A 26,465-nucleotide genomic window follows, 5' to 3' on the forward strand; every position below is an offset into this window, starting at 1 on the left:
TCTGTTCTGTCTGCTATCCAAAATCAAAGTTGTGGTTGTGTACTTCATCCAGAGTTCTCTATTTTAAGTTAGGCATCTTTAAAATCCTTAAGTGGTATCAGATAGACGCTCCTCGGGTTACGCAAACCCGACTTACGCAAATTGGCACTTACGGAAAAAGTTCCGTAAACTAGAAAGTATTTTTTGTTTCGGTTTGTTTTTTGGGGTTTTTTTTGTTTGTTGTTGTTTTGGTTTGCATAATGGTCGGGTATACGTTCCCGAGTTACGCAAAGCGTTCCGGAACGGAACGCTTGCGTAAGTCGGGGAGCGTCTGTAACTTTTTGAATAGGATCTTCCATATGTCTTGTCACTGTTTGCAATGCTGTATACACAGATTATGCTGTTACTGCTTGTTCTAGGCCATTGGAAGTTTTGACTGAGGAAGGCGTCTTTAGTACAGAGTTAACTAAAGTGATCTATGCTGAGTAAAGACTGCAGGATTTGGCCGTGAGAGAGAGAGAGAGCAGGCTGAGGTTACGTGATTAAATCACATATAAGGCAGTTCAAAGAGACCATTTTTTGTGGGCAGTTTAGGCATGTTTGTTCTGATGTTGATTTTCAAGGGACTAGTTAGAACTTCTCCGTTTCTCTGGCAACTTGATAGAAACACCACCTTTTACCTTAGAGGCAGACAGGTCGCCAGGAAATGTACTCCTTGTTCTTTTTGCTGATACACTAACACGGCTACCACTCTGAAACCAGGAAATGATGGGGGTTTCAAAGTAAAAGAATGGAGATTAAAACCACATGCTGTTCTTTAGCTCAGCATCTCATCCACTAGTTTGAATGTCATCTGCTCTAGGTTTTTGAATGTAAGCCAGATTCATTATGCTATGGAATTATCACTAGCTTCCCTGGGTGTGCTCTTTTACCTGCCTAATTAACTTCGATGTGGGCATATATATTCAGATTAAAGTTTGGTTTGCTTTAATATGTTTGAATAATACGGTTACCGCTTATTCTCAATCATGTTTTTATTCTAACATTCAGCTTTTCAAACAGGAGTGTATTTAATGCATGGGGCGTATTAAGATGGGCAGGATATCATCTATTTGAACTGATCCCACTGTCACTGAAAGTGCCAGGGTTCTTTAAAGACCATCTTTAGCCAGGACATGGCTTTTACAACTCATTGGAGAGCTGGTACCTCTAGCAGTACAGTGCCTACTAACTCTTTGCAGAGGTATTGATATACAGCTGTCTCAAAGTAAAGAGCGCCCCCTGCTGAAGCACCAATACCCGCACTTCATGCGGTATGACAGTGGTGGCTGGAGAAAACGCACACACACACACACACACTCTCTCTCTCTGTTGTGCAAATTTGCGTCCCCATATATTGTATGTGTGCGCATGTGTGAGAGGGCAAGAGAAAAGGGCTGACAAATCAGCTGTGCATGCCCCTCTAACATATTCCTTCTGTGTTTACAGGGAGAACTAATCACTTTCTATTACTATTGGAAGAAAACCCCTGAAGCAGCAAGTTCCCGAGCCCACCGTAGGCATCGAAGGCAGGCTGTGTTTCGGAGAATTAAGACTCGAACTGCTTCCACTCCAGTCAACACTCCCTCCAGGCCCCCCTCTAGCGAATTTTGTAAGTGGAGGCTAAAAGCAGCGCATTTATCTTTGTTTAGATGCATAGAACTGCAGTAATGTAGTGGCTCTCTGCCTTCAGCTGAATAAAGCAAGAAAATGGAGTTCAGGCTCTTGGCTTCTCCTGTTCCCACACCATTATGCCTGAGTATAGCAAGGGATGTTTTGTACCGTGTGCAATGCAGTGCTTAGGCACAGAAGCCCAGTGTAAGGATGGAGACTTTGACCAGGCTCTAAATTTCCCTGTTTGTTATAGTTGCTTGTGTGTGTTGCATTTTCCCTGGGATTATTCTGGGAACAGCGCTTAGAAAAGGCGAGAAATAAAGCAAACTTTCCTCTGCAAGCAGTGTTTCATGACCATACTTTCTGCTCTTTACAACTCATGCCATGTTATAGTCAGTATTGGTATATTTTCACAAATCTAAGGCTATGTCTACACTACACTCTGTCGGCATAATTTATGTCGCTCTGTGGTGTGAAAAACCACCTCCCTGAGCGACATAAGTTACACTGACGTAGCGCTGTGCACACAAGCGCTGTTGGTGGGAGAGCTTCTCCTGGCAACAGAGCTTCTGCAGCTCTCAGGGGTGGTTTTATTATGCCAGTGGGAGAGCTTTCCCGTCAGCATCGAGCGTCTTCACCAGACAGGCGCTGCAGGTGCATCAGTCCAGCTGTGCCGCTGCAGCACTCTATGTATAGACGTGGCCTTAGAAGCACCATGATCTTGATTGTTCAGGTGCTTTTGGCTCAAAGAATAATTACAGAGCCCAGTGCAGTCTAGCACATCACTAAGTGTTATGGCCCCACTGATGTCAATATGGCTGTAAGGAATATATCATCGTATAAAAGGCTAAAGATTCCCTTAAAGTTTTAATCCCTTTTTATGGGCTAAACCCAGCATATTACCCCTCTCCCCACCCCCCCAAAAAAAGTCAGAAATGTCACCAAAATGATTTGAAGTAGGGTTTTTGGGATGGAAAAGGGGGGAGGATATAGTGGCGAGTTGTAAGAGAGGGAGGTTAACTTCCTTGTGCCAAAAAATCACTTTTATTCTTGCTTTAGAAAGAAGGGTCCCGACCCTACCATTGGACTCAGGTGAATTGAACTCCTGGGCCCAATTGCAGGATTAGGACCAAAATTAACTCAGTAGAATAAAGATCTTGGCCATGTGCGAATTTTGCATTCATGTTTTGAACACCTGAAGGAATTGAAGTTGGAAAATGTGATTAGTGCTAGCGGCCACTGTTGCAGTAACTTAAGTTGTTAAATGGGACCATGTATGTGTGTAGAAGGGTATATGGACTGATGATGAGCGCTAATGGAAGTTACTGAAGAGGGACTCCCGGTACAGAACGTGCATGTGTTCCTGCGACAAGGACTTCTCTTCAGACTAAAGATTTGAACAAATGAGGCCACGCATCAAAATGGTTCTTGAGACAGGGTTCTTGTGCTTGTGACAAGTTATTGACATGTGTTGCTTTGTGAATTTGTAGCAAGCAGCTAGAAAATGCAGTGCCCTCAGCTATAAAGAATTCACTCTGAGCTTTTTAGAGAATCCTGCAGGATGCCAGATTTTGCTTGCAAATATGCAGATTCTTTCCAGTGACATGTAATGTATGCACTCTTGCACTAATGCAGTTTTCACTAGGTAATTATGCTTTTCAGCTGATGGGCATTGTGATCAAATGACTTGACATGGACTACTCACCACAGGTGGAGTGTGACTGATCCTTGCAATACTCTTTAGTTCCCAAAAAATTGCAATAAATAAAATGTAATTCAATCATAAAATGTACCCTTTAAGGAATGATTGCACTGGATTCTTGTTGTGCCTTTGTCTAGAAGGATCGCAAAGCACTTTACACACTACCAAACTCTATACAAGAATCTCTTCACCCACCTGTGAAATTCAGCCATCTCTGGGGTGAAACACAGCATTTGAACACATTTGTTCAAATATTTAGTTTGAAGAGAAGTCCTTGTTGCAGAAACACATGCATGTTCTGTTTGAGTACACAACAATGCTATGCGTAAAAAAAAATCTCTTGTCCAGTTGAAACTTCAGGGGTGGAATATGGGTCTCTAGAATATTAATATCTGATGTGGAATTTGGCCAGAAACTTTAGGTGAACATCCCTACTCTTGAAAATTGCCCTGAGACTTAATTTCCGGCAATTACTGAGACTATCAGCCTTGTTTCACGTGAAAGATGGCACCTCCAGAAACACAGCTAGAATTTTTCACCATAAATGGTTATTCAGTCAACTAGTGCAAAATAAAAGTCTCTTCTAATTTTTCCTTTTCCTTCTTTTCTTTGCTTATTCAGTGGACTTGAGCTCAGCCAGCGAAGATGATTTTGACAGCGAGGACAGTGAACAGGAACTGAAGGGTTACGCCTGTCGTCACTGCTTCACAACCAGTATGCACTTGATGTATCTCTTTGCCTTGTGCTAGTGTCTGTTCAACACAGCTTCATCCAAGCAAGAGCAGTTCTCATGCTTGTATAGCTATTCTAAAAACATAACAATGGATCAGCCAAAATATGCACCATTCTAGCAGAGAGTTAATCATGATTTACCATTGCAAATTAGTATTACAGTGAAGGGAGAGGATCCTGGAAGTTAGACATTTATGCAGTAATGCATACATGTCTAAACAGAGTCCCTTATATAATCCATTTACTGTATAGCAAATCAGTATTTGACTGTGACTGTCAAGATACATAACACACGTTCATGACGCATCAAGGCTTTTCTGCATCAGCTTCACTCCTGTAAGTACTCCTGAAAGCCCTCTGATGCTTGTGCATATGCATAGAGTGCATGCTGAGAGCCCGGAGGTAAGTAAGGGAAGGGAGAGATGAAATGTTCGTGACGCATTTAACTTTTAGAAACCAAGACCTTGAAGAAAGAATAGCTGCCAAACAGACTCCCCAAATGCTGCAGAAGAGTCTTTTTTTCCTTTATTATTTTTCAAAGCAGCAGGTGTCTATTTAAAGAAATAGTCTGTAATTGAGGATGGTAAATGTTAACTGAAACATGAAGTCACCCTGGAACAGGCAATGACTTCCAGAGAAATCTTAGGCTTAGTCACCGGTAAAGGCCGGGAGTCTTCCAATTTGTATTAAATGCAAAGTGTAGGTGTTCCATATCTAATAGATTGTATATTTCCAACCCCATCCCTTTTCCAACAAAAGCCTCCAAGGACTGGCACCACGGCGGTCGCGAAAACATCTTGCTGTGCACTGACTGCCGCATCCACTTCAAGAAGTACGGAGAGCTCCCGCCCATCGAGAAACCAGTGGACCCTCCGCCCTTTATGTTTAAGCCCGTCAAAGAGGAAGAGGATGGACTCAGCGGAAAGCATAGCATGAGGACGAGGCGGAGTCGAGGCTCGGTAGGCCCGTCCCTCTTCGTTACCTGTGCATTCAGGCTCCTCCCTGAAGGAAAGGTGCAGGTTGGAAAGTTCCGAACGTAGAGAGTCGTGTTTGCAAATAGGCTTCTAAAACTGCACTTACAATCTCTTCCCTGCCAATCTGCTTTTGGGCATGCCTGCCATATTTGTAGACGCAAATGTACAGTTGCATGTGTGCAGAATTTTGGAGGTCTTTTTGAAAAATTGGCCCGAGGTAGCTCCCCTTGGAGAGTTCTAGTCAAACTTGGTGTATATTTAATGTCCCAAACACACGTCCTTCTTTTTTTGTTGAATGGATGAAGGTAGCTTGCCATCATCAAAGAAGGTAAATGGCCAGAATATGCAGCAGAATTCACACTGGTACCTGTCTTCCTGCTTCTTGGGTTCCTTCAGCGGTAACCCTGGGACACGTTTTAAAGGAAGAATTTTAAAAGTTTAAATGCTGCTGCTTTTTGTGCTTACCAAATGTTTTCGCCATGCCACTGAAGTTAAAAATCTCATCGTCTAAATATAAAATAGTCATAGTCTTTGATATAAAGGTATGGTACTCTGTCCCAAAAGGCTTTGCCCGCAGTAATATGCTGAGAGCATTGCTGATGTGGAGTCACTTGTGGAGAGCCAACGTACTGCTCAACAGGGTTAGAGGGGAAACTTCAGCTTGTTTGGGGCTGGCCATCCGTAAACCCTGATTGATTGGGACTGTCAGACAGTAACAGCTTTCTTTTTTCACTAGCCTCCCCTCTCCACCTTTCTGGTCACGTTAATGTTGTCGTTGCTGCCAAATACCTTGTCAGGTTGCGCTGTCAGCTCAAGTTGGCTTCATTATTTTTATGGTAGCCAGTCATCCAAACAGCTGCTAAATTAGGAGGGAACAGATGAAACGGTATTAATTATTGCTACAAAATCTACTGTGATTCTCATTGCGTAGCAGAAACACATTGAAGCTGTTAGTGGTTTTAGGAACTGCTCTGGGCTGCCTGTATGCCTTATCTCTTTAGGCCACTCTCATATCCGTCTTGGTTTATGCCAGCAGATTTTTAATTTTTTTTTTAAGATGGAACATTGGGGTGGGGAGGTTTCCCTCCCCCTTAGAAAGAGATGCCTAGCATGTGAACAGCAGCTGTAGGAACATCTTTCTAATGTTCTCATTTCAAGCAGACACTACTTAATAAAATAAGCAGCACTTCATGATTTTGGGTAGGCAAGTTAAGGATTTGCCTCCTTTCATTTTAAACCCAGATGAGCCTTCCAGGACAGATTGTAAAAACATTTAACGCTCTTGGTTTTTCATTTCTCAGGCACTGAGCTGGAGCGTGCAACCTTGCAGTAACTTGGGGGAAAAGCAAAAGGTTTGGGAAAATACTGGTTTATTTATATGCTTTTTATTTGTATTAAATTGATAGATGTCTACACTACGTAGTGGTCGTAAAAAGCAGCCAGCCAGCCCCGATGGTAGAGCCTCGCCCACTAACGAAGACATCAGATCCAGTGGCCGCAACTCTCCCAGTGCTGCTAGCACCTCCAGTAATGACAGCAAAGCAGATTCTGTGAAGAAGTCCACCAAGGTAAAAGTTGCTTGAGGTTTGTGGTCCTTGGTTCAGGATCTGGGCTGTTTTTAGTTCAGTGAGTTCAGTTTAGGAGCTTGGCGCACAGGCCAGAGACCTAGGTTTGACCTGGGGATTTTTCCTTTCCTGCATGTACAGAAGGCCTGGGATTTGGATCTGAGAGTAGATGTTGCTAGTTGTTGTTCCAGTGATCAGAGCTGTTCTGTACATACAGGCGGACACATGATGGTGATGAGCAGTTTTTTTTTTTTTTAAATAAACACACACTCTTTATATACTAAAGAAGTGAATGGCCGACGCCTTAGGCATCCTCTGGTACTGTTATTCTGAAAGCACACCCATACCCACACACCTGACACTTTAGACTTTCAATAAGCACAAAGACCCTCACAAGAAGGGGGGAAGGGATAGCTCAGTGGTTTGAGCATTGGCCTGCTAAACCCAGGGTTGTGAGTTCAATCCTTGAGGGGGCCATTTAGGGAACTGGGGTAAAAATCTGTCTGAGGATTGGTCCTGCTTTGACCAGGGGGCTAGACTAGATAACCTCCTGAGGTCCCTTCTAACCCTGATATTCTATGAAACCAAGAAGTCCTGGAGCGAAGAGCACCCTATTGTGATGAACCGAAAACTGAACACAGAAGGAATAAGTGGTCAGTTTTCATCATGGCAGAAGATTAACAGCAGGGTGTCTAGGACTGGTGGTGGTTACCGTATTTATCTATAGTCTGGAAAAGTGGGTGAGGGGGAAAGGTGGCAAAATTTGCAGGCAGCACAAAATTAGTCAAGAGGAACTTCAAAAGGACTAACCATGCTAGGTGAATGAGAAACACAATGATAGCTGAAATTCAGTGTTGATAAATGCAAAATAATGCATGTTGGAGGGAGAATCTGAAGTAGTCGTACACCTTAGAGTTCTTAATTAACTGTGTCAACTCAGAAAAGGGACTTGGGCATTAATTTAGACAGCACATCCAAGATCTCTGCTCAATGTATACCTGCAGTCAACAAACAAACAGTGTTATGAGACACGAGGAGTGGGATGTAGAATCATACAATAAATATAATGCCATTATATAAATCAGTGATACTTCCTCATCTGAAATATCACCCTATCTCAAAAGGATACTGTGGAATTAGAGGGAATTCAGAGAACGCTGACAGGAATGATTAGTGACATAGAAAAAACCTCTGCTGGAGAGAGACTGAAAGATTGTGATTTAGAAAGGAGACAAATGAGAGAGGACATGATAAAAGTATATAACATAACTAATAGTCTGGAGAAGGTAGGATCGGGAGCGCCTGTTCTTGCCTCATAACACACAAACTAGGGGGACAGTGAGTGAAATTAAATTTAAAAAGTGGCAGGTTGAAAACTGATAAAAAATATTTTTCATACATGGTAAGCAGACTGTGGAACTCAGTGCCATATGATATCAAGACTGAGAACTTAGCCAGATTCTGAGCGATCAAACATTTATATGGATAACAAGAATATCGAATGTTACAGCTCGTGTTAACAAACAGTGTTGGAAGGGATATAAAACTTCACATTTCAGGGCTTTAGCCAGTCTCATGGGGGCACAGATTATCCCACATCTCCCTGCTGCAGGGTTCTTGCACCTTCCTCTGAAGATTTTGGTGCTGGCCACTGTCAGACATAGGATATTGGATTAGACAGACCTTTGGTCTGATCCAGTCTGGCAAATTGTATGGGACTTCTTATGGCATTTGGACCTTAATATAGGTCAAAGGGGTAGGATCAGCACTTTCCCTTTTAAATATATTCCTGTTTAGAAATCTGAGTTTAAAATAATAATGTCTTGATAAGGGTTCTGTTGAGGTTGTCCACTTACTCCCACTAGCCTGTGTAAGAAATGCTGTGAGGGACTTACTTGCAAGCTGCCTCCCAGCTTGCTGTCCTCCGAGGCAGAACTGTAGCTTCATTCTGGGCCCCCAGTTAAATTTGGACATAAAAGCCAATGGGGAACAGCTCCTACCAGATGGGAAGTGCCTCAGCAGCTCTCGAACGCAGATCCCTGTCCTCCCCTTCGAATGGGGAAAGAGGTATATTGAATTACCATTAAATACTGACTGAATCAACCTCTGATCAGCTTTCCGCCTCCATAGGAACTTTCCTGTGTTGTTAGCATCAGAATGAAGCCTCCCAGTGTGAGTAAGTGCTCCATTTAGCGTCACTTTAACTTCCCTAATAAACTGTTCCTGTCTGTTCCTTTTGTGGCAGAAGATAAAAGAAGAGGCATCTTCTCCTCTCAAGAGTTCCAAGCGCCAGCGGGAAAAGACAGCATCTGACACAGAGGAACCGGAGAGAACCACTGCCAAAAAATCCAAAACTCAAGTGAGTCCCTGTGGCAGAGCCTGTTCCCCTCTGAACGGGATGTGCACTCCACTGGAGGCTAACATTGGCCACCACCATCTCCCCCCAGTATAGAGAGAGTCTAAAATCCAAACCCAACAACAAACCAGAAACGCAACATTGATTTAAAGAGCTTCCAAAGTGCCAGAACAGCAAATTGTAATTTAATCTGTGGCTGGAAAGCAACCCACTTCTTAATGCATTCCTTCTGCAGGGAGAGGAAGGGAAGGACGTGGGTAGGGACTGACGCCCAGGCGTGTCTTCTTTTTTCACATTAGTATCTCCAGGATCTTAGCACAGTTTGATTTTAGCTTTTTTCTTTTTGTTAACCTGTGTCCAAATTTTATTTCAATGTCAGTTTTTTCTCTTCCCTGTACCTCTCAACAACAAACTGGAAGGAAACCAAACGATACTAAATTAGCAAAGCGAGAGCCCTCTTCAGATAGGTCTGAAATTAACATGAGTCCTTGGCCACAGTAACCCTAACAGAGCATAATGTATCTGAAGTCACTCTCAGGCCTTGTGTTTTAAATAGAAATTTAATTGGGGGGATGCAGTTGAACGAAAAGTTCTAGGAAACCAGTTAAGTCTGCGAGTCCCTGAATGTTGTATATTTAATGCATGATATTCTTAGTCCATTTGTAATTGGCCAGGTTCAACCCATAGCATTGGATCTGGGATTTTCTAGCCCTCACTCCTGTATGCTGGCATCCCCTGTACACGGGTTATTTGCAGTGAGGGCTATGGGGTGGCTGTGCAGTAATGTAGCATATAAACAAGGGTGTCTAGAGTTACGCTGGCAGTACCAATGGGAGCGGGTAGCTCTCCTTAGCCACGTCAGTGATTATAAGGAGACCTTCCCCCCCATCTCAACAGGAGATCAGCAGGCCAAACTCTCCCTCGGAGGGCGAGGGCGAAGGCGAAAGCTCGGATAGTCGCAGCGTCAATGACGACGGAAGCAGTGATCCAAAGGACATTGACCAGGACAACCGAAGCACGTCACCCAGTATCCCCAGCCCCCAGGACAATGAGAGTGACTCAGATTCATCTGCTCAGCAGCAGATGCTACAGGCGCAACCTCAAGTGCTCCAGGCACAGAATGTCCCTGCCCAGGCTCCACCTTCTACCCCGCCCGTATCAACACAGTTACCAACACCCATACCAGCAGCATCAAGCACCCCTTCAGCTCCACTGCAGGTTTCACCATCAGTGTCTCAGCCTCCCAGCCAGCCCCCAGCGCCGCCGCCACCTCACTCTCACATACAGCAGGCCCCTGCTTTGCACCCTCAGAGACTCCCTTCACCACACCCGCCGCTACAGCCTTTGACTGTGTCTCAGAGTCAACCCCAGGGTCCTTCCTCGTCGCAGCCACATTCACAGCCTCCGCTTCATGGCCAGGTCCAGCCTGTCCCTCATAACCTGCAGGCCCAGCCGCTCCTGCCTCATCCAGTACCTCCTCAGCCTTTCCCTCTCCCCTCACAGCCTTCTCAGTCTCAGGTTCCCCTTCAGACACAGGCTGCTTCTCACCCTCACGCTGCTCTGCAGGTTCAAGCAGTGCAGCCTGCCCTGCAAGCACAGGCTCCACTGCAGCAACCTCAACCCCCTCGGGAGCAGCCCCTGCCTCCAGCACCCATGGCCATGCCTCACATCAAACCCCCTCCTACTACCCCGATCCCTCAGCTTCCCACTCCCCAGTCCCACAAGCACCCTCCCCACCTCTCCGGGCCGTCTCCATTCTCCATGAATTCCAACCTGCCGCCACCACCTGCTCTGAAGCCTCTGAGCTCCCTTTCCACCCATCACCCTCCTTCTGCGCACCCTCCGCCCTTGCAGCTGATGCCTCAGAGTCAGCCACTGCAGTCTTCTCCAGCCCAGCCTCCAGTCCTGACTCAGAATCAGAGTCTTCCACCAGCAGCGAGCCACCCCCCATCCAGCCTCCATCCGGTATCCTCCCAGGCACCCTTTTCTCAGCATCCATTTGTCCCTGGGGGCCCACCTTCCATCACTCCTCCATCCTGCCCCTCCACTTCCACACCACCTTCCGTGCCTGGCGTTCCATCTCAGACATCTGTCCCCACCTCTGCGGCTTCCAGTGGAAACGTTCCAGTGGTGACGTCCTGCGCAATACCGCCTATTCAGATCAAAGAGGAGGCTCCCGATGAGGCAGAGGAACCAGAAAGCCCACCTCCCCCACCCAGAAGCCCATCGCCTGAACCTACTGTGGTGGACACACCGAGTCATGCCAGTCAATCAGCCAGGTAATGGAGGGTGTTGGCAGATGCTTCATGCTGTGCTCTGCCGTTCCACAGAGCTGCGTTAAGAGTTTCACTGCTTGCTTGCTGGCTGGGCCAGAAGGGATTGAGTATTACAGCCTTGATACCCACAGTCTTGGAATTGGGAATTTGCTATACTGCAGCCTCTGTTTGCCAACCTCTTTGGCAATGGAATGGTTGTCTAAGAGCCTGTCCACACTCACTGAAATACTGCTAGCACTGCTCATATTGGAATAGAGGTGTTACTAGCATAGTCTCCCTAACCTGACATTCAAGTATTAAATCACATTGTAGGTAAGACCCTGTGCACCCCACACACACACACAAACCCCCCTAAAACTTGCAGCAGGGCCCTATGAATTGTATGGCAGGAACCCTGGAATTATACACAGTCTCCCCCAAAGCTTACTGCTCTCCTGATACAGTACAGAATCCCTTGTTTATTTTTCTACGGGTATTTTTTACACTGCCCCCTAATTTTCAGTCTCCAACATGCAGCCTATTTTTGTGTTGAAAAACATGGTTATCTCAGTTGCCTGGATGAAGCTTACGGGGCAGATTTCCAAAGATACAAAGGGAAGTTGGGCACCACGGGCGCTGGGTACGTATCTCCCACTTGTGCCTTTGGAAATCTCCCCTCACTCTGTCGTCGTTTTTCAGGGAATGAAAAACCCTTATCCAGCCCAGTGTCAGCCATAGTATTCCGACTGATATTGCAGGTACCATCTGTGAGAGGTTCCTGCTAGAAGGTTAGTCTGTGGAGGAGGAACACACAGTAAAGTTAGTTCCTTTCTGGGCTTTCAGTGAAGCAGCTGGTAATGTAAATCCAAAGTGTTGTATAATTCCCCTTTGATGTGAGGTTGTCAAATGACAGACTCGTGGTCTTTCCCAGGCCTAAATTCTCTGTTTTCTCTCTCAGGTTCTATAAGCACCTGGATCGTGGCTACAACTCATGCGCAAGGACAGACCTGTACTTCATGCCTCTGGCAGGATCCAAACTGGCCAAGAAGAGAGAGGAGGCAATCGAGAAGGCCAAGCGGGAGGCAGAGCAGAAAGCAAGAGAAGAGAGGGAGAGGGAGAAAGAGAAGGAGAAAGAGAGGGAGCGAGAGCGGGAGCGCGAAAGAGAAGCAGAGAGAGCGGCGGTAGGTTTATCGGTCTGCCGTGCAGGATGGGTACGTTAGGATCTGTATTAAACGATGACTGTAAAATATTGGGGATGCATTTGCAAACCTCCATTAGAGTGGTTATTGCAGGCACAAGCATGGCGTGGAGGGGGCAGTCGGGTGCATGCGAAGCACGGGACATTGGAGGGTGGGTGCAAGCAAATGTTTTGGGTTGTGAGCATGCCATTGGCGCATCTAGCTGGCTTGTACCTGTCCCTTTCTGCACTGGCCCCACCCACGTGCTTCAGGGCTCCCCCCATAGTGGAACAGGGTGTTGTAGGCAGCTTACTGTACTGCCCATCTTCTCCTGATGGGTCTTCAGCCCCTATTGTACTGAGAGAAGCCAAGGCAGTCGGGGGGCCCAATATCTATAAAACACTTCCAAGATGAAAAGTGATACCTAAATGCTAAGGAACAGTAAATACCCATTAGCTGTTGGTGAATTCTGTTGGTCCCCTTTGTGCTGCAGGCCCAGAACGCCTGAGCGTACATGGCATATCCCTTGCCTGTTGCCTGATGTACCGTTTAGGGGAGCTCCCTGAAAGGGGTAGGGTGAAGGCAGTGTACCTTTGAAGTTAATTCCCTTGAAGTTAGTACCTTTGACATGTGTTTGACTTAAGAATACCTAATTTTTCTCAGGAAACACCAACTGTGTATAATTCAAACTTTTACACTAATTTCTGAGTTTTGTTTTGTTTTCTGTTTGTTTTTTTGTTTTTTAAATTTACTTGGAGTTAAAAAACAAAGCCCCGTGGTGTGGGCAGAGATAATCGAGGGCAGGGAGACCGGTCATAATGCAGCGATACTGCCTTGTTTTAATGGGGGAAAAAACCACACTAGAGTCTGGTTTTTTACCAGGCTTGTGCACCTTTCTAAGGGAGGGTTGTAGTAGTTAGCAGTGGAAGATGCCTGCAGCCATCCAGTCCCTGCACCTGGAAGGGCAGAATGTAGTCTGTCGTCGTCGTCCGTCTCCCATTTCCTCCTTCCTCCCTCCCCCCCCCGCTAATAGGAGATATGTCTGACTTTGAAGCTGATACTAAACTTGATTTTAACCCAAGAGCTGTGTTTGGAGACAGGTTTCCTTGGATAATTACACTGGGGTGAATCCCGCCTCTGCCCTCCCAGAACTACTGTTGCCTCTGCACAGGCGGTAGGGGCAGGATGCTGAGACCCTGTGCAGGAGATGAGGGGTTCTTCCCTTCCTCCCCGCCCTCCCCCCTTCCCCCCCCCGCATGCTGTGCACCCTTGCTCTCCAGGGGCTTGCTCAATCCTAGCACACGTGGGGGAAGGCTTTTGGGAGAAAGCTGTGGGTCCGTGGCTACACGTTCCCAGCAGCTATTCCCCCAGCTTGGGGTGGTGCAAGTGCTGCAGCTGTTAGAGCTTTGAGGTGCCGAGCTCGGTGGCCTGCAGGGGAGGGGAGAATCAGGTTCTTCCCCACACCACAAGAGAACACCCTGCACTAGACATAGTCTGGGTGTCATGGGCGGGGGTGTAGGATTATCCCTGTAGTGAGCTGCAGCGAAAGGGGGAATGTGCCTGCAATTTTTTCAGCCGAGTTTGTTTGTTTGGAATAAAATCTCTCCCCTTCTCTCCCCCCATTCTCTGCAGCAGAAAGTGTCCAGCTCCTCCCATGAAGGTCGCCTTGGGGAGCCCCAGCTCACTGGACCAACTCACATGAGACCTTCATTTGAACCTCCACCCACAACCATCGCCGCCGTTCCACCTTACATAGGTCCAGACACGCCTGCGTTACGGACTCTCAGCGAGTACGCCCGTCCTCACGTGATGTCACCAACAAACCGCAACCACCCATTCTTTGTTCCCCTGAACCCCACCGATCCTCTCCTGGCCTACCACATGCCCGGCCTCTATAATGTGGACCCCACCATCCGGGAACGGGAGCTCCGGGAGCGCGAGATCCGGGAGCGCGAGATCAGGGAAAGGGAGTTGCGAGAGAGGATGAAACCAGGCTTTGAGGTGAAACCACCCGAACTCGATGCACTGCACCCGGCTACCAATCCCATGGAGCATTTTGCCAGGCACGGCGCACTGACTATACCCCCAACAGCTGGACCCCATCCGTTTGCTTCCTTCCACCCGGGTTTGAACCCCCTTGAAAGGGAGAGGCTTGCGCTGGCAGGCCCCCAGTTACGGCCTGAAATGAGCTACCCCGACAGACTGGCCGCAGAAAGAATACATGCCGAGCGGATGGCGTCGCTCACCAATGACCCGCTGGCACGGCTCCAGATGTTCAACGTGACGCCTCACCATCACCAACATTCGCATATACATTCGCATCTACACCTCCATCAGCAGGACCCGCTACATCAAGGTGAGCCAAGGGAGCGAGCCAGAGCTTTTCCTCAGGGATGCTGACCTCTGCTGCTCTTGTAAGATCCTAGAATCGTAGAAACGTAGAGCTGGAAGGAACCTCGAGAGGTCGTCCAGTCCAGCCCAACCCAGCCCCCTGCACTACTAAACCTAGACCATCCCTGACAGGTGTTCTTAAAAACCTCCAATGATGTGGATTCCCCAACCTGCCTTAGAAGCCCATTACAGAGCTTTAAAGTTAGTTTTCCTAATATCGAACCTAAATCTTCTTTTCTGCTGATGAAGCCCATTACTTCTTATCCTACCTTCAGTGGACATGGGGAAACAACTGGCCCCAACCCTCTTTATCATATTCCTTAACATACTGGAAGACTGTCAGGTTGCCTCTCAGTCTTCCCCCGCTACAGAAAAGATGTGCACAAACTGGAGAGTCCAGCGGAGGGAAACGAAAATGATTCAGGGGCTGGGGCACATGACTTATGAGGAGAGGCTGAGGGAACTGGGCTTATTTAGTCTGTAGAAAAGAAGAGTGAGGGGGGATTTGATAGCAGCCTTCAACTACCTGAAGGGGGGTTCCAAAGAGGATGGAGCTCGGCTGTTCTCATTGGTGGCAGATGACAGAACAAGGAGCAATGGTTTCAAGTTGCAGTGGGGGAGGTCTAGGCTGGATATTAGGCCTTGTCTACACGGGCAAGTTACTACGCAGTAAAGCAGCTTTCTGCAGTATAACTCCCGAGGTGCACACGCTACCAACCCACTTAGTGTGCAGAAACTCCTCAGTTGCAGCGTTGCAAAAAAAAACATCTCCACAATGCTCCTGCGCTACACTGCCAGTGTAAACACATCAGTTGCTTTCAAGGCTGTAATTGGCCTCTAAAAGTGTCCCATAATCCCTCAAGTGGCCGCTCTGCTCATTGTTTTGAACTGGCTGTCCTGAAGGCATGCGCCCCTCCCCTTTCAAAGCTCCGTTTCTGACAGCCCTTGCGGGCTGTGCTGATCTGTTCCAGGACACACAGCAAACCATTATTGTGGAATGCCCGTGCTGTTGTACACAGGGGAGGGGTGGGTGTGTGTGTGTGTGAGAGAGAGAGAGAGATTGCTGGGGAGGGAGGTGGGGGCTGATGTGGGGTTTTCCTCTCCCCTGCCTCAGGACTGGTTGCTTCCTGCAGCTGTCTGAACTTACAAGACAGCATGCTGACACACTCTCTGTCCCCCAAAACACAGTCTCTCTTCCCCCCTCCCCATACACACACACACTCCTGTCACACACACTCCCCCTTCCCCCCCCCCCAGTTGAAAAGCAGCTGGCAATGTAGTAGGATGTCCGTGGAACAATGGGATTGGGAAACCTGCATCATGTGACACTGTGCCTGCTCCATGAGGCATTGCAAACCCTTCCCAAAGCACCCTGCAGCCAGTTGCACAGTGGGATAGCTACCACAATGCACTGCTCTCTTTGCCGTTGCAAGAGCTGCTAATGTGGATGCGCTCCACCATCCCAAGGAGCACAGTGTGCACACGCAACAGCAGTTTAATTCCAGGGCTTTAATAAAAGTGGTATAACTTGTTGCACAAAAACTTTGCAGTGTAGACAAAAACTATTTCACTAGGAGGGTGGTGAAGCACTGGAATGGGTTACCTAAGGAGGTGGTGGAATCTCCATCCTTAGAGGTTTTTAAGGCCTGGCTTGACAAAGCCCTGGCTGGGATGATTTAGTTGGGGTTGGTCCTGCTTTGAGCAGGGGGTTGGACTAGATCAGGGGTTCTCAAACTGGGGGTCAGGACTCCTCAGGGGGTCATGAGGTTATTACACGGGGGGTCGTGAGCTGTCAACCTCCACCCCAAACCCCGCTTGCCTCCAGCATTTATAATGGTGTTAAATATATTAAAAAGTGTGTTTAATGTATTAGGGGGGTTGCACTCATAGGCTTGCTGTGTGAAAGGGGTCACCAGTAAAAAAGTTTGAGACCCACTGGACTAGATGACCTCCTGAAGTCTCTTCCAACTCTAATCTTCTATGATTCTTTTCTCAAGACTATACATGGCCAGTTTTTTAAACCTTGCCTCAGAGGTCAGGTTTTCGAAATCTTTTATCATTGTTGTTGCTTTCCTCTGAACTGTCCAATTTGTCCACATCTTTACTAAATTGTGGCATCCAGAATTAGACACAGGTACTCCAGCTGAGGCCTTGCTAGTGCTGAGTAGAGTGGGACAATTACTTGTCGTGTCGTACATACAAATGCTTGTTCGTACACCTCAGAATGGTATTAGCCTTTTTGCAACTGGATCACATTGTTGACTCTCATTCAATTTGTGATGCACTATACCAGGGGTCAGCAACCTACGGCACGCGTGCCAAACACGGCACGCAAGCCGATTTTGAGTGGCACGCTGCTGCCTGCTGCTGTCTCAGCCCCCCCGCCCACCGCTCTCCCCTGCGGGGCCAGGAGGCAGAAGCTTGGTCCTGCGGTAGCCAAGCTTCCCTCCTCCCCCGCTTCTTCCCCCAGCATGCTGCTTTCCTGCCCCTCCTCCTCCCCCTCCCGCTCCCTGCCGCCGATCAGCTGATGGCCCTTGCGGGAGGGGGGGGGGGGACAAGTGGCAGCGTGCTCACTGCTCCATAGAGGAGGCAGAGAAGAGGTAGGGACGGGGCCTTAGGGAAGGGGGTGGAACAGGGCATATCCCTTCCAGCCCCCTGCCATGAGCTGCTCAGGGCAGGGGGCTGAGAGCACCCCCACGAGCCAAGCACCCCACCCCTCTGCCCTGAACCCCCACACACACCCAGCCTTCTGCCCTGCACCTCCGCGTACACCCCAGCCCTCTGCCCTGACCCCTGAACCCCCACACACACAGCCTTCTGCCCTGCACCCCCACACACCCCAGCCCTCTGCCCTGACCCCTGAACCCCCCGCCCCCTCTGCCCTCTGCCCTGATCCCTGAACCCCCCCCCACACCCAGCCTTCTGCCCTGTACGCCCCCCACGCCCCCAACCCTCTGCCCTGACCCCTGAACCCCCCCCACCCAGGTCTGGGGTCCCAGCTGCCGGCCCCTTGCCAGCCGGCGTTCCTGCTGCCGGCCTAGGTGAACAGAACCCCAGGCTGGCAGCGAGCTGAGCAGGCTGGCGGCGTAAGATCAGCATTTTAATTTAATTTTAAAGAAGCTTCTTAAACATTTTGAAAACCTTGTTTACTTTACATACAACAATAGTTTAGTTATATAATATAGACTTATAGAGAGAGATCTTCTAAAAACGTTAAAATGTATTACTGGCACGCGAAACCTTAAATTAAAGTGAATAAATGAAGACTTGGCACACCACTTCTGAAAGGTTGCCGACCCCTGCACTATACCCAGCGGTTTCTTTTCAGCAGTGCTACCTACCGCCTATCCAGTTATTCCTTGTTTTGTAGTTATGCGTTTGATTTGTTTCCTTCCTATGCGTAGTACTCTGCATTTATCTTTATGGAATTTCATCTTGTTGATTTCAGACCAATTCTCCTATTTGTCAAGGTTGTTCTGAATTTTAATCCAGTCCTCCAACATGCTTGCAACCCCTCCCATCTTAGTGTCATCTGCATATTTTATACGCATACTCTTTACTCTTTTATCCATTCATTAATGAAAATATTTAATAGTACCAGATCCAAGAGCCTTCTGCCCAACTCATGGGGTCGTATCCCATGACTTGGGAACTATGCACAGCATAATCTCCAGCTGTGTCTGCCTGACAGCCGTATCCAGGTCTATACAAGGTTGTGACACATGGGTGTGGCCCCACCCTGAATAACATTATCTCTGTACCCTGTGGATAGAAATAGTTATAATTGTGTTTGATCTCTCATAGACACCTGCTTTTTCCTGTCCACGCAGGCAAAGGGAAACCCACAACACAATGCAGCTGGGACACAACCGTGTTTAAATAATAGGATTCTTTTTTTATTTTAGGCATTTCGTCTCTGTATAAATGGCGCAGGCCTCCCTTGTAATAACCTTGGTATTTTACACCCACATATTTAACCCTTCCCTGTACTAGGATTGGATCAGGTCGTTGCTGAGCACGGGGCAAGTTTTCAGCAGCCAGTAACTCTCTTCATGCACTAAGGCTTTGTCCAAAATTCTCCCTCTGTTGGTCTAGAACTGGTGCAGCCCAACCAGCAGTGGCAGCACTAGTGTAGACTGAATGCAGGCACTTGTCATACGACACAGTGGTTCAAACTCCTGCTCCCTGTATACCTTTGTACCCAGGTTAGTAGTTCATACCCGGGTACGCACGCCATTGAGAGCGCTACACACTGAATACTAGCACCTAGACGTCAATGAGCTCTCTAGCTGTCTCAGGCTGGAAAATCGGAGGGTTGGAGTTGTTGAGCCAGAGTGAATTTAAAACAATTGGTTACTAAAATATTGCATGATAAAAGTGTGGGTAGGTGTGGGGCGTGCACCTGCTTTCTCTCTGGTGGTGGTTCAAGCAGTTGCCCGTGAGAAGTTCAGGTGAGACAAACAGGACAAGTCTGCATCCCTTTTTTCATGTAAAGTGACAGCTTTCTCTGATGTGAAGGACATTGCCATGGATGTCGGTCTATTTTCCAAACTTAGTTAGGGTGGAGTTAAAATAAAGCGACAGCAAATTTGGGAGAAACCAAAGTGAGCGCATAAATCACCTTCCGATGGATCAAAGGGTAATTGCCAATAGAGTGATGATAGCAAACCTCAGGCTGTCTGGGGAGGAGGATGTTTGGGAAATGAGGATAAGGAGATAACACCAGTGATAAGCAGTAAGTTAGCGTGTGTCCTGCCAAATAAGCAGCATATTGATTTGCACTGATCAGAGATTAAGGCGATCGGAAGTGGAAGATAATAGTGCCAATTAAGCATCCAAACCCAAAATGGTGTTATTAAATAGGAGGCCTTTCAAAATCAGCAAGGGCTGTGGTCGGGCTGTGAGATGTGGGGAGGTGTAAATGGGTACGTTTAGTCGATGTTTTTATATAACTGCTGGGTTTATGAAAAATCCCACAACCACACGCTGCAGAGGAAGGTCACTGCCAGTCTGACCTGGGGGGAAAACTCCTTTCTGACCCCGCATATGATGACCAGTTAGACCCAGAGTCTGTGAGCAAGAACCAGCCAGCCAAGCACCTGAGAGAATTCTCAGTTCCTCCTCAGAGCTCTGGCCCTTCTCTTCCAGTGTCCAATCTACAGCCATGGCCATTCCTGATGCTTCAGAGGAAGGAGCGAAAAAGAAAAAAAAACACCCCAGAATGCACTGGGGGAGGAGGGGCAGTTATTACCTTGGCAGATTTCTGGTGCATATCTTCCCTCATTCCCGTGGAGGGAGGGCGTCAAGGCTCTGGGTATGTCTGCATAGCTAACTAAGGTGTAATTGTAGCTTTAATCTAGCTAGTGCGGGTAACGATAGTAATGAAGGCGTGGTAGTACAGGCTAGCTTCCTTGGTACAAGCCCACCAGGGACCCTGAGTACATACTCGGGTTGTCGGTCCACACTGAAGTCCATGCCACCGCATCTACACTGCTGTTGTTACCCATGCTAGCTTGATTAAAGCTAGGCTGGTATGTCTACCTGTGCTACAATTACACCTGATTTGCAGGGTAGACGTACCCTCTGGCTCTCTTGTTGACATCTGTGGTGATTCTCTGCTCCCTTTATCTCCCATTTATCTATTTGTCTTGACTGTGTCAACACCTGGCAACACCATAGTGCTGACTACATAAAGCAGACCTCCCTACTTCAGCTCTCTTAATCTGACATCTCCTGTTGGTTGCTACAACCCCACCCTTCTGCCCTCTTGGTGTGCAATTTACGTCCCCTTATCAACACATAGTTTACACCCAATTTTGGTGTAATCATAGTGTCTAGTGAGTATAATGCAAAACCTCTGCACCGTTCAGAGAAACTGGCAGTCTGTGCTGAGGTGTGACCTCAGTAGATAGTAGTATCTGCAGTTTAAAGCATGTGGGAAGGAGATTTTACCTCTTCGGCCTTTCTGCACTGCTAGAGCTCGAACATTTGGGCCTTGTGCAACTGGAATCGACTTTCCTTCACGCTTATCAGAAAGTTCCTACATCTAAGCTTGGGGACCTTCTTCATTAGAATGTGCTTAGTTCTAAAATGTTGTTTTTAGATCCCCAGAAATGATTTGTGAAATAACTTGGTATCTTGTTAGGTGTCAAGACAAAGAGACTGGAAAGTCACTCATTTGGCTGAGTAGCTATGAGTGATGTCACTACATCGGGGATTTTGAAGATGGGCAACCAAAGCAAGATTTCCACATTTTCTGATAGCAAACTGGTGGAGAAAGGTTAAATAAGGCGCCAAATAATTCAGCAGCAAGGTCAGAAGTGAAAGCGATTCAAGTACGTGGTGTACAGTTCCCGGGACAAACGTACTGCAGATGTACTTGTGCAAGCAAATATAGCATAATGAGTCTTGGAGCATGTGAATTAAAAATAGATGGTGTCTCTGTTTCCTGGGTTAGGAAGGGAATTTGAGAGCTATTGCAGAAAGAGCCAGTGTGTGCATCAAAGAAGGCAAACGATACGCAGTTGTATTTCGGTAGAAATGTATCTGGGAATTGGTTGTGTTGATGCAGTACCTAAAGGCACTACTAGGTGGAACTTGCACAGTGTTCCGCATGCTGTGTGCGCTGCTCTGGAGGTCAGAGGATGGACTGCACCAAATATCAAGTCTTATGGATTGTAATGGGGCAGGATTGACATAGTTTGGACTGAAGTTTTGCAAATGAAGAATAGGGTTGATTTGAATTGACTTTATGGCTACAGACACTTGAGTGCTGAAGTATGTTAACTTTTAAAGGAGAAGAAATAAGTGTCTGACACAGAGCATGTCTACACATGGTTTTTATCTTCAATTAATTGATTGCTTATTAACTCAAGGTAGCTAACGCATTTGCTAAGGCCAGCATGGACACTCTACAAGTGTTTGTTCCAGGACGCACACGTTTGTGGTGTACCCGCAAAGCCCAGCCTGGAGTGTTCACCAGCCTTTACAAACTTGTTAGCTACCTCAAGTGCATGGGCAGTCCACTAACTCAAGCTAGAAAACTCTGGTGTGACCCACAAAGGGCAGTTATGCCGTTGAGTGAGCTACTGAAATGAAGTCGCTGAAGCACTATGCCCCAGGGTGTGCACTATTTCAGAATTAAGATCTTAGTAGCTCAAGGAAGGAAGGGAAAGTAGGGGGTCGGTCTGAGTGATGGGCAGCGCTGACATAGTTACTCATGTTGCACTATTCTTACAGGTTGCGTGTGTGTGTGTGTGTGTGTGTGTGTGTGTGCGCGCTTGCTTAGAAACAGGAGGAGTATTGGGATTGAAATGACCATGGGAGACTGCTTTCTGCTAATATGCAATCTCCATGCAAACTTCTAGCGGATTAAATGCAGGGGATTTGCCACGCACTGATGGGTAAATATTGTCATGGTTTCATCAGTGTCATGTTTTCATCCTCTTAGTAAAGTGACATTAGAGGAATTGCCTACAAGTGAGGACAAATAAGGAGGGGGGTGGTTGTTTCCCTTTAGTACAAGGCTGGCAGCTCCCTGGAGCTGACACTGTCTGATTTGGGGAATGGAGGGTTTGAGAGCTTCCTGTCTGTCCAGAGGAGTATTAAGAGGGTGCTCAGCTGTTAAGCCCTTTTGACCTGAGGATTGTCAGTGATCCTTTGACTTGTACTTATGTGCTAGTGGAAGGCAAGAAGATATTTACAGCCAGCGTTTTCTTATAAACTTCTGCAAAGACAAATTTTGCCTTAGAATCTTGGTTTAACTGTATTAGCATGAGATTCTGCCTCTGTGTGTGTGTAGTGGGGAAGAAGGAGGCTGCTAACAATGAATGCGTAAGTGGTTTTGCTATTTGATTTTTCCCATCACTTGGTAGATTTCTTTTTCCTTATTGAAATGGAAAGCCATGAGTTGTTGCTTTAACAATTAAGACTGTTTGGCAAGCAGATGTCACTTCAAACACTTGAAGATAGAGAAGTGGGCTTCAAGTCAGATGGAGCTAAGCTCCAAATAATTACACACCAATTAAGCCAGATACTGCACAAGCTCAGGCGGTAACATGGCTTTTGTTCCCCAAACGGTGAGGCTTCCCCAAGCAGTTGGTTACCTTCCTTTTTATCTTCTTTTCTAGGTTCAGCAGGACCTGTTCACCCGCTGGTGGATCCCTTGGCAGCTGGACCCCACTTGGCACGTTTTCCCTACCCACCTGGTACCATCCCCAACCCACTGCTAGGGCAGCCACCACACGAGCATGAAATGCTCCGACACCCGGTCTTCGGTGAGAACATTTCACTGACCTTCCTCTAGGCAGCGCTTTGCTCCGAGCTGTGAACACTTTCCTCTGGGTCTAAATGTTCAGTGGAGGGAATTGGGAGCTTTAATTCTTACGCCTTTGCTCTCATCATTGCTTTTTAAACTGAACGTTTTTACGTTACAACTCTTTAGAGACCTCCTGTTTCATTGCTAATACATCCACTGGAACTGAATCCTAGTAGCAGCTTTAGGGAAGCCATGAGGTGTGGTGATTAGAACAGTGGGCAGACTGGAAATCAGTATTCTAATTCCCAGTTCTGCCACTGATTTGCTGTATAACCTCGGGCAAGTTGTTTAACCACTCGGCGCATCTGATTCCCCATCTATGAAATGGGAATGTGGGGGGATAATGCTCTGCTTTACATACCTTGCAGGGCAGCGAGAACCAGTTAATGATTGTAAAGGACATAAATGTGATGTCTCTTGCAGGTACCCCCTACCCACGAGACCTGCCTGGTGCTATCCCACCTCCAATGTCAGCAGCCCATCAACTGCAGGCCATGCATGCCCAGTCAGCAGAGCTGCAAAGACTGGCTATGGAGCAGCAGTGGTTGCACGGGCATCCCCACATGCACGGTGGGCATCTACCAAGTCAGGAAGATTATTACAGGTGAGAGATGCAATGGAGACGCAGCTAGAAGCTCTGTTACTATTTCCCTGAATTTTTCCTCCTGAGGGGTCCCCTCCCTGCAGCCCATACATGTGGTCAGTGTGACCTTAACATGCTTGGAGATAAAGCTTCAGAAAAAGTTAATTTGGTGTGGAAGTGTCATGGCGTCACAGTCTCGGTGCTCTGAAACCGCTCTGAATGAAGTCAGGGAGGACTGTGGTGCAGTGTCTCCCCCCTCAGGGCACACTCTCACCAGGGCAAGAAGCCTTCTCGCTTCAGCGCTTCCTGGGTCTGACCTCGGAGTATTCAGCACCCTGTTCATACCGTAAGCATCCCACGGTGAGTCCACCTGGAATGGACACCTGGGGAGCCTTACACACCCCAAAAGGGCCATGCACCCCACTTCGCAGTCAGCAGTGACTCTCAGCCAGCGTATAAAAGAGAAGAGTTTATTAGTCAATGAGAACACAGTGTAGAACAGATCTTGTTAGCACAGAAATCAGGAACAGTCAGCAGAATCCAGCTTGGGGGGATCCAGAGCTCAGAGCCCTGGGTTTCCCCCCCTGAGTCCCAAAACAGGAGACTGACCAGTTTCCAGCAGCCCAGCTTCAGTCACTCCCACCTGCCCTGCCTCTGGGTTTTGTGTCTTTCCCAGGCCAACAGGTCACCTAGTCTCTTTGTTCTCCAACACCTTCTGCTAGTTCCTTGCAGAGAAGGGGGCATGGCCATCATTTGCCAGGACGCAGAGTGTCGGCCATTTTCTATGGCCTGTCAGCCAGTCAGCAGTCACACCTGCCCTCTGGGAATCTCTACAATGATCACACCACCTAGATGCTTGAGTAATACGTAGGGGAAACTGAGGCATGCACACACCGTATTCAGCGAAAACATTAAGAACATTCCCACTTCGTCACAGGAGAATGGGACAGACTTTGGAAACTAGACCAGAATAATTGGCGTAAGGAATAAACTAGCTGTGTCATGCTCTGCAGAATTAGCTTTGCTTTTAGTGACATTCATTATGATTGCTATTTCCCCACTTCCTCCCCTTGAAGAAATAAAACCTTATGAACAGAAATAAGAGAGGAATTCACCAGCAAGTAAATCTGAACAAATTATTGATGGGCAACGGTTGATGAAAGCATAACTAATACAGACGCTGGACGAATGGCTGAGCAGATCTCGACCGGTCATGCAAGTTCCTCCTCTCCCAAAATTATTGTATTGCGATGGTTTTCCTCCTCTTTCCCCCATTTGCCTTCACTGGAACACCTCTTGTTTCTGTTTTGCAATGGCGGCTGGCAATCTGCAGAAAGGGAATCGCCACCTACGGCATCCAGCAAGGTCCACTCTTTGTGTTGCTTCATAGCGAGGATGGCTGAGCAGCAGCCTAGCATGTGCTAGCCTCATGCCCCTTTTGCTTTGGCGTCTCAAACCTTGTCTGTGCTCTGGAAAATTACCTGTTGTGACATCAGGTGACAGTACTGGCAGCTGACCTGCTGCTGAACATGGTTTAGCTGCAAGTGTGGACAGGCAAAGCATGATCAGCACCAGTTCAGCTGCACTGCTTGCTGGCACCTGCTGTCTCAGTGGTAATGTCGCTAGTGTACAGAACACCCCGATAAAGCGCATCATCTCCCGTGACCGACTGTGTTCTTCACCGCTTGTTACCATGCTGGTTCCCCATTCACTTTGAGAAATCAGACCTCCTGCCCCCACCCATGCCCCCTCGTGGCACTTTGATGCCCCCCCCCCCCCCCCAGTTTGCAGTGAGGCTAGTATCAAAAGGCAACGTATTGCTGAGGCACCAAGCCACATGCCCTTTGTCCGCTAAAACACATTTTCTTTCTCTTTCAGTCGACTGAAGAAAGAAGGTGACAAACAGTTGTAATAAATTATTTATTTGTAATGCCGGCTATGGAAACCCCAGTCCTTGGGAAGGAATGGAACATTTTTTACATACAATAAGAGCTGCAAAAGAATATCTTATAAAGATTTCTTTATATATTTAAATCTAAAGAAAACACCCACCTCCCCTACCAACAGCTAAAGACTTACTGGCATAAATAGTGTTCATTTGTAGAGAAGATTTCTCAAGACTGGTGTGGGCTTCCCTGCATGACCATCTATTCAGAAGCCTATTGAAAATACAGGACTGTTTGGAATTCTCAGAGAACTACCCTGCAATCTTGGAGGGGTTGTTTTTGTTTGTTTGATTTTCGGTAGGTGCTAGAATCAGGTTCACAACACGACAGTCACTGTGCGTGAAGAGACACTCAATGCATCTATATATATATATATATATATTAAAAACAGAAAAAAATAAGGATTGCAAGTAGGTGGCATAACAAGCTCTGAATCCAAGTGCTATAATAATAAAAAAATTACTTTTATTTTAATACATTGTAGGAAATCTTCATACTTTTAAAGAGAGCTCAGTTCTTCAGCATGGCTTTTTAAGTCTGTAAATAACGTTTTGGGTGGTTGGGGAGGAAAAATAACAAAACTCCACAAACATAACAATCTTGATTTTCAATAACATCACAAATCCTGGTAGTGACAGAATACAGAGTTGATTTTTAATAAAAATAAATATATATAATTATCCCTTTAATTAAAGGGAAATGATGGGTGTCAATAATTTCAAATGGGCAAATGCTTGAAATTTGATTTGGTAGCAATTAAAGGCAGTTGCAGGGATAATGTTACAAATGACTGTTTCTGTTCTGTTTTTTTCCCCCATTATCATTATATCTTTC

General features: G+C 47.0%; 1 protein-coding gene across 1 annotated transcript in view; it reads left to right on the forward strand.

The window, feature by feature from the left end:
- The window catches only part of RERE (arginine-glutamic acid dipeptide repeats), a 311,393-nt gene extending 285,392 nt beyond the window's left edge, over positions 1–26,001 (forward strand). Inside the window, exons 12-22 of the mRNA XM_065421264.1 lie at positions 1,468–1,630; positions 3,956–4,048; positions 4,826–5,025; positions 6,447–6,608; positions 8,851–8,964; positions 9,859–11,240; positions 12,175–12,397; positions 14,030–14,750; positions 22,915–23,061; positions 23,526–23,706; positions 25,564–26,001. Coding sequence (XP_065277336.1) covers positions 1,468–1,630; positions 3,956–4,048; positions 4,826–5,025; positions 6,447–6,608; positions 8,851–8,964; positions 9,859–11,240; positions 12,175–12,397; positions 14,030–14,750; positions 22,915–23,061; positions 23,526–23,706; positions 25,564–25,597 — 3,420 coding nt within the window. The 3' untranslated portion in view covers positions 25,598–26,001. The remainder of the gene's footprint in view (positions 1–1,467; positions 1,631–3,955; positions 4,049–4,825; positions 5,026–6,446; positions 6,609–8,850; positions 8,965–9,858; positions 11,241–12,174; positions 12,398–14,029; positions 14,751–22,914; positions 23,062–23,525; positions 23,707–25,563) is intronic.
- The last annotated feature ends 464 nt before the right edge of the window (positions 26,002–26,465 follow it).

Source organism: Emys orbicularis, chromosome 22 (assembly GCF_028017835.1).
Source record: "Emys orbicularis isolate rEmyOrb1 chromosome 22, rEmyOrb1.hap1, whole genome shotgun sequence".
Lineage (NCBI taxonomy): Eukaryota > Metazoa > Chordata > Testudines > Emydidae > Emys > Emys orbicularis.